General features: G+C 41.3%; 1 protein-coding gene across 1 annotated transcript in view; it reads right to left on the bottom strand.

The window, feature by feature from the left end:
- Positions 1–8720, bottom strand: part of SEC24B (SEC24 homolog B, COPII coat complex component) — a 147520-nt gene that overhangs the window by 38256 nt on the left and 100544 nt on the right. The window contains exons 11-15 of the mRNA XM_019521821.1: positions 7197–7315; positions 5674–5729; positions 5107–5313; positions 4396–4519; positions 2563–2721 (exon numbers count right to left, since the gene is read on the bottom strand). Coding sequence (XP_019377366.1) covers positions 2563–2721; positions 4396–4519; positions 5107–5313; positions 5674–5729; positions 7197–7315 — 665 coding nt within the window. The remainder of the gene's footprint in view (positions 1–2562; positions 2722–4395; positions 4520–5106; positions 5314–5673; positions 5730–7196; positions 7316–8720) is intronic.

Below are 8720 nucleotides of genomic sequence, written 5' to 3'. Positions count from 1 at the left end.
CCCCCCCCCCCCCCACATCTGATCAGCTGGGTGGTGCCTATGTGGCCCACAGAGGGGTGCTCCACCCCTGCCCATCCGCCCATGCCCCCTAGGGCCTTCCCACATACTCCCAGTTGACAGTTCAGGGACAGTCAAGACCTTCTGTTGTTTCATACCTAGAAGACAGTGCAAGATTACAGATATGGATGTCTCATGCAGTTTGAGGGACCTTGTAGTGCATGAGTCAGAAAATCTACATAGGTGCATCTTTCCTGCTGACTAAGATGTCACAAACCACTGAAGAGCAGGGGCTACTCTACAGTTCAAAAAGCATTCAGCATCTGACTGCAAGATGAAGGGTGCTCAAGTCTAAGCAGAATATTTTCCCTTTACCCTATAATAACAAGCCTGACATCACTAGCAAAATTCTTGGAAATAAGAAATGACAAGCACAGAAAATGCAGGAACCAGAATTGGTCGACCTCTGGTTGGGACTATCAAACTCAGAGTGGCTTATTTTTGCTTGACTTCACACCTGTATAGAGATATAAGAAGTCGTCTTCCTGTTCCAGATATCAGAAGGAATCAGAGATACTGGCCTCAGGCTTCCAAGTCGTAATACCTGTTGTTTTAAGTAGCAAACATTCTGAGATTGGACTAGTCTGAGAAGAGGTTCTGAAATATAGAATTCCAATTCTACAAATGGTTTAGATCAGTGGCACTCAACCTTTTGGCTTTATGGACCAGACGAGAGGCACAGGACCAGTCTGCAGGCTGCATCAGGCCCTGCACTGCCTCTGCCTGGCCCCATATGCGGAATTGGGCCCTGTGCGCCAGGATTAGGCTATGGGGCCCCGCACCAACTATGCCTGGCTCCGTGTGCTCGGATAGGGCCCTGGACCACCCCGTGCACAAAAATCAGGCTCCACACTACCATGCATACCCAATCAAGGGTACAGGGTCACAGCCCATGGGGAGCTCCATGGGCTAAATGACAGCACCAGAAACCAGATCTGGCTTGAGGGCCTGGGGTTAAGCACCCCTGATTTACATAAATTTTCCTATAGTGGGTGTACACACCAAGTTGTTCTGGATGCTAGGCAGACAGAAAGCAGACAAGTTTATCTGATGTCTGGTGCACCAGTTCCACAGCTAGACAGCTTGCCAACAAAATGGGAGTGTTTTCCTCTACTTGCTGATGCAAAGCATGCCTGTGGTACTGTGCAATCACGTTAATTACTACTAGTCCGCTGGAAATACGCTGCAGGACGGATCTCCAGGCTTTGACGACCCCTTTGAAAATGCTTTCTGATTTCCTTCTGCCTCATAGAGGATACTGCTAGCAGGGGAATATATCAAGGGAATGCTTGTCTGGAATGTACATTGACCAGTTGTGGAGGTATTTGGTACACAGTGCATGTACTTGGTACATAGCATGTGGTATCAGGTCCTCATATAATAGCAAGTGATCCTAGCAGGGAATGGCAAGTTCTCACCACCATGGACAAAATGGTTTCCGGAATACGTTTTAAAGAAAATACTAGGCCCGTCAAAGGGGCTCAAAGGTACTGCACTCATATGAGGTTTAATTTCTGGATAGACTGAGCATCTCTTGAACATTTTTGGAAATCTGTAATCAAGATCTACTCTCTATTAGCCAGCCAGCCAGCTAGGGAAGGACACACAAACAGGTTATTTTTCTCAGGTATACAGCTAAAACCATGCACACCTTTAGTGAATACCCTTAAAGCTATCAACAAGACAAAAAACCACAACTTGAACTAGTAGTGCTTTTGACCTACCATAAACCCCAGAACTTCCTGTGGGAAGACCTGAGAGAAATGCTGACAAACTCCTTAAAGGCTGAGAAATATGAACCCATTCTGATTCCAGGAAGGGAATTATTGTAGCTTGCCATGATCTTCCACTTTATTTTGCAGCTGAGCTCTTTCAGGTCTGGGATGAAATGCCATTGGCCTTTTCCCTTAAGGATTAGGAAGGAACTGTTCTCTGCTGCTGATGGAAACCTCTTCTATTGTCCCCAGGACAGAAAATAAGAGTCCTCCTCTTACAACAAGATTCCCACCCCGCAAGTTATAACAGCTCTTATCTGGAAAACTTCAAGGTCTAAAATTTAGGCTCTCCCAATGGAAAGGCTTAATACATGATATTTACCATTTGAGTATGTTGCACAGAAAATTATATTAGTTACTTTTAATTCCTTCCAGCCAATTATCCTGTGGACAACAGAAGCTGTATCAGCAGCAACACATCTTTTCCTCTAAGTGGAAAGAAGTTCCTAACTATGAGTCACTATTCCAGCTGATGCTGGACAAGAAAATGAGCAGATTCACAAAAGACTACCTACTTTAACCCTAGAGTTTTAAAAAACAAACAAACCTTAGTTTAAATGCTTACTCATGTAAGCAAAAAACATAAAAGCAACCCACGCAGCTCACAACAGTGTTCTAAATGAATGCCTTTTAAGAAGCATGGTGCGTTTTAATCTCACCTATTGACTCCACACAATGTCTAAACTAATATACAAACAACATTTTCTACTTTTTAATTGTTATGCCATACCTTTTGTACACCTTATTCTCATGACTGCTTCAAATCCAATCTTCCTTGTAAGGTATCTTTTAAGGTCTTTTTGCAATTTTTCTGCTTGAGCAGGACTGTGGCTATGATGAAAAGATGGATAATAATAGAGGCATCCAGCAGAATATTTCGACATGCAAGCTTTGGGAGAGAAAGAGACAGAGAAAGATGGTTAATATTTATACATGTAAAAATAACTTAAACATGACATAAAACGTATAAACACATCACAGAGCAGTGACTGGCAAGGACTATCCCATTCTTAGCCAAGTGCCAGAATCACTAGTTTTTTCCTTTTTCATAGATGCATAGATTGTAAGGGGCTTGCAAGATGATCAGGTCCAGTCCCCCTGCACTAGGCAGGAAAAGACACCTGGGGTCAGGTGACCCCAGTGAGGTGATCGTCCAGTCTCCTCTTGAAGATTTCCAGGGTAGGTGATTGCACCACCTCTGGAGGGGTTTTCCAGTCTGCACACCCTGACTGTGACAAAGTTTTTCTTAGAGTTGAGCCTGAAGCAGTCTTCCAGGAGTTTGTGGCCATTGCTTCTGTTTTTTTCCTCCTCCTGATCCCATAATATGTACATTTCTGACTGCACAATGAACAAGTTTCTTCAGGAGGGGCAGTGGGAGCCTTCAGCTAGATTGTTCTACAGCTTGTGGTTAAAGATACTCTCCTGAAAGGTGAGGGATGTAGTTTTAAATCCTTAGGTTGAAGAGAACCTGAGACCCAGCACGTTCTCAGCATACACTCCAATTACTAAGCTATTAGGCAAAAGGTATACACCATTCCCACTACAACTGGTCATTTTAGTATCTACTCTTTCAAGAGGGACTGAGCACTCTGGATCTCAAGTGAATTGAAGTACCCAATGCTCACCCCTGTGTCAAATGCCTAAGCTCTGCAGAGCAGTGAGAGTTCAGACACACCTCCTATGCTTGGTGTTTCCTTTGGTCTGCCTCTAGCAACTTCCAGGCTCTCTGAATTGAAAGTGAATCCATCTTTCTACTGACTTTGTCAGGACTTTAGTAGTTAATCTACTTTCTCTGGATCACTCTCCTACTGCCAGGCTCCTAAATGTCAAGATGTTGCAGTACCTAAAGAACTAATCTAGATTTTGTCCTTAAACCTTAGGTAACCAGATAGTTCACAAGGTTTTTGCAGAGCAAATCATACTAGCTTTGGAGGAGAAGCAACACAGCTGTATTCACACAGCACTGTGTCTGAGCTAACTTTACCTCTCGGCAGAGCTAACTGGCCTGTCTGTACTTGTGAGGCTCTGATGCTTTTCAGAACTGGCACCTGTAGAGCAGCTTTGTGCCAGGAATCCTTTGCTATCTCCCTCTCCACAACTCCTTTGTGGCCCTTCCACAATCTCCACAGCCGCCTGGGTAAGAACCACTATTTGTTACCTCCACAACACACTTCTAATGTTTCATGCCATATTACACAGTGTATCGATGGCTGGTGTACAGAGACAGGCCTTGGTTTAAGATTTAGAAAACTCTGGATGAGAATATTTGTCCCGTGTTCCACATTGAGCATTAACAAACTTCTCTTCATTCTTTGCCTTCTGGTTATTTTATTCCTTGAGCATGAGACTCGGCATAAACAGACCCTCTGATATGACCTGCCTGGCTTTCCTGTTCTTTCCTATTACTGATTTCCAAATCAGTTCCTTCTTTCTTTAGAGAAGTGACAACAACTTATTTATACAACTTAAAAGACAAATTTGCTAGGGAGCCTTTATTAGGCATTAAAGTGAAAACTGTGACAAACATGAAAGTACATTTAGAATGAAAGTTGGCTTCCCCTACCTAACGAAGCCAGGTCAGCATATTGTGAACTCAACAGAAACAAATCCACAGCCGTTTGCTGTCCTGAACAATCCAATGCCAACTTTTTATAAAAATCTGTTGCTGGGCCAAGATGCTGCACACCCTTTGGTAGACAACAAAGAATAAGAACACAGCAAGGTTAAGAACTGGGAACATGTTGTGCTGGACAGAAAAAATGCTATTAAATAGCATAGTATTGTAAAGAGAAAGAAGCATAATATAAAGCATTGCTTTTTTTTTTTTTTTTTTAAGCTAATTGTTTGCATTTATTTTCTCGAATCTAAACCACATTAAGTTAAGCTTATAACCAACTATAATCCTCTGTTTAATATTTAATATGATAAATATTAATTGCTTATTAATAATATTTATGAAGTTTATAAGCATTCCAGTCACAAACCGTTTGAATTATATACTACTCCTGGGATTTTTTAAAACAACAAATGGACAAAATATCAAGAACTGAACTTCTAGAATTATTCTACTGATTTCACTCAGATGTTCATTTCAGTTCCAGGCCCGATTAAAACTGAATTAGTTAGGTTTACTCTTGCAGCATTAGCCAAACATCAGTTCGGCTCTGAAGAAAACTGCTCATTTGCCTTGAAGAGAGGAACATTACATAAAGAATAAATAGTTACATTTTTTTAAATAAATGAATGGAGCATCAATATGAAAAGTTAATAATACCTTTGTGCTTGATCTCTGATTGGGATCTTCTCTGGAGTGCAAAAGCCCTGCACCCAAGGATGGCAACTGTGTTTGAAACACAGATATGCGGCCACCTGTTGGAGACATCAGTTTAAATGCAGCCTGAAGTGCAGGACCCAAAGCACTGTGCGTTTCTCTTGTATTGGTGAACATGTTTGGCAGTGCATTCAGTAAATCTTTTATCAACTGCAAAACAGATGGAAAGGTATTACTGACAAAAAAAATAATCCAGTTTCAGCTGTACTGGCAACAGTCATGTCATACATATTTGGTGATGTATATTTCATCTCATCTTAAACACACTGCACAGAAAATGACATTTTTAAAAAATCCAATGATATCTCAAACAAACACAATAAAGACAAACAGTTTTTCCACTCTAAAATATGTTAATGACTTTCAGGCAAAGTTAAGATACTGAACTTATATACTGAAATCAATGGAATTTATATAACAAGGTACACAACAAAAAAATTTAAAAAGAAACCTATTCTTATTTTTTAGAATGAAATGGAACTTAATAGTACTTTTTTTGATCAATCTTACCTCTTTGCTTTCATGTAGATTTACAAGTAAACTGTCAGGTGTAGGTAAGAAAACATCTATGGGAAAAAAACATTTTATTAAAGAAAAACACACAAATACCACAAAAATATTAGATCTGTGGTATAAAAAACACTGTATAACCCAAATTTATTTTTGTGTGTGCGCGCACGCACCCACACAAAATCTACTTTATATAAACAAATGGTTTTATCAGTGCCAGTGTCATTATGATCATAATTTCATTTTTTCAGATCCAACTATTTTTTAAATGATCAGATTGTACATTAAGTAAAAACTATGTAGGGATCACCCTCATTTTGCTATGCATATTCTTTAGAGCTGTGCGAACCAGCACTGTTTTGTTTTGACTTCTGTTTTGCCATTTTGAAGGGACAGTGTTTCGTTTCACTGTTTCAAAGCACTGTTCCATTTCATTTAATCAAAAATGTTTCTCTGTTTTGACGCTATTTCAATGTGTTTTGACATTTTGCCCATAGGCTATACTGCAGAATCACAAAAATGCCTATAACTGTCATTTCTTGCCTGGTTCAGATGAAAATTGCAGGGATGGTAACCCCTTCTGAGGGCATAAGGTCTGCCAAATTTCAAGGAGATATGTGCAGGGGTTTCTGCAAAACCCCACCTCAAACTGTTCAAAGCAAAACCTGTATCACTTGCCAGCAGCGGCAGCCTGCTGTCATTCCACATGCATATCCGGGGGCCCACGCCCCCCCAAGAGGAGTCTGGAACATCCCCTCAGCCCTCCTGAGGGGTGCGGGCCCCGAAATCTGCACGTGGGGTTTCAGCAGGTTGCTGTGGCCAGCTGGGAAAATAGCCCAGAGCTGTTGCCATCATCAGCTGGCCACAGCAGCCTGCTGTCATCCCACATCATCTGGGGGCCTGCACACTCTCCCAGGAAGAGCTAGGGGAAGCAATCAGAGAGCTGAGGGACCTGAACATTCTCCCAGCTCCCAGTCTGATTCTCCAGGTCTCTGATCGCTTTCCCCAGCTCTGCCCGGGGAACGCAGACCCCCGGATCTGCGTGTCAGGTTTCAGTAGGCTGCCGCTGCAGGCTGGGGCCAGCAGCAGCACCGCAGTCTTCACAGCGCTCTGCACAGGCTGCGTCGAGTGAGTGCCACTGGCCCCAGCCTGCAGCGGCAACCTGCTGAAAACCCGCATGCAGATCAGGGGCCTGCGCCCCCGGGAAAGAGCTGGGGAAATGATCAGAGAGCTGGGAAATTGAACCAGGAGCTAGATGTCAATATCAGAGCTGTCCTTCCCGCCCTCTGCCCCCTCCCTCTCCTTAGTTTTTAAATGTTTTGAGTGCTCGTTTCATTTCAAAGCTGTTTTGAAGCCTTTCGTTTCGATTTTGCTGTTTCAAGCTCGAAACAACTTCACAACGAAACGCGTCAAAGTTTCGCACCGTCCTACCATACAACAGAATATTTAAGTAGATTTTAATCTTTCCTTAGAAACGGCAGAAGTAGATTCTAAAATATTTTGTATCCGCTTCTCTTACTCACCATCAATATCTGAAACAATCAGCATCTGAGGCTGTGATAATCCTTCCTGCAAGTTGTAGAACTGAACAGTACTGTCAAATGTTATGAACCCTATTCTTGTTCTTGAGTCTCCAGGCAGCCTTAAGATAAAAAAAAAAAAAAAAACCAAAATAAAAATAAAGACCAACATTTTAGAGTGCTGATATAGCTCTTACTGAAGTTAACAAAAAGCAGGCTGCAGATGATTAGGGTCCAGATTCTATTCCACCTTGTAAAATGTCAAGTAAGTTGACTTAGATGTTAAAATGTGATCCTATTCTATCCTGCTCAAAAAACTGAAAAAAATATTCATGCCTCCTTTGTAGCATGCCGTCATTCACTTTTGTAGATCTGAAAAACAGTTCATACAAAATCACACAGGAACTGTGTTGGTTTACAAAACACCTAAATATTTCTTCGTTTTCTCATTTCCTTTTTTTGGTTCTCGTATTTTAATTCCTTTTAACTTGACTGGATCAGTTTCAGAAAAATACTGCACTGTTATGCAAGAGGCACACAACCCGCTCCCCAAACAGAATATGCAAACTATAGTTTTGCATCCTCTCTGAGAGGTGCAGTGTAGTGGTAATTTATTTAAAATAAAGCAGGAGAGCCGAAGATACCTGTAAAATGTAACCTATGTATTACTCGATTCTGTACATTTTCTTTGTGTCTAAAAGCAACACCAATAAAAATTGCAAAAAATTCTGCAACACAGAACACTTTATAAAATTAACACAAGTACTAAAAATCCCCAATTTTGAGTGGAAAAAGTTCTCACTAAAGAATGACTCAGAGTTAAAATAACCAAAAGATAGGCAAACCTCACTTTAACAATGCATTCAGAAGGCATCAAAACACTAGGGAACTGCCCAAGAATAAAAACATCCACAACATTGGTTTCCACAGCAAGACATCTAGGCACAAAGATTAAAACAAGAATCTACTTCTAATGATTTTTAAAAGTAAGCAAAATATTTTCTTCTACTTATTGGTGGTCTTTGATGGTCAAGACAATAAGTTTTACTTCCAATTCCTAATAAATTCACCTACTGCATGCACTTTTCCTCCCCAAAACTGGGATGCTTGTCTTGAGTGAGGAAGCTTGATTTTCTGCCCAGAATAGCAGCAGTGGCATTTCTATTCAGGCAGCACCAAAAGAGTCAATTGAAATCTACCCAATTCCTGCTAATTGTTCTTCACTCAACAGGTGTTAAAAAACTACTCTCTTTTACAATCATGTTGATGGATAAATCAAGCAATCCTTTCCTTCAGCAACTGTGCTGAAGAATTTGTAATTTAGCTACTCCTGATCTCTCTCCTAGGTCTCCCCATGGAGTCCAGTCTTCAGCAGCATCAGCTACAGAGCCAACCTTTGGCTGAGCAGTCAAGAGCAGCTCATATTTCACCTATGAAAGAGTTAAAAGTGTAGCTTTTGCCTGAAAGGAAAAGGAGGGTGAGTGAGCTGAAGATTAGGCTCTGTCCCTGCTGCATGCATGCATAACT

Source organism: Gavialis gangeticus, unplaced genomic scaffold (assembly GCF_001723915.1).
Source record: "Gavialis gangeticus isolate Ggan-Ray unplaced genomic scaffold, GavGan_comp1, whole genome shotgun sequence".
NCBI classification, from domain to species: domain Eukaryota; kingdom Metazoa; phylum Chordata; order Crocodylia; family Gavialidae; genus Gavialis; species Gavialis gangeticus.
Note: the sequence above shows the minus strand (reverse complement) of the source record. Positions and strands in the feature narration are given on the sequence as shown.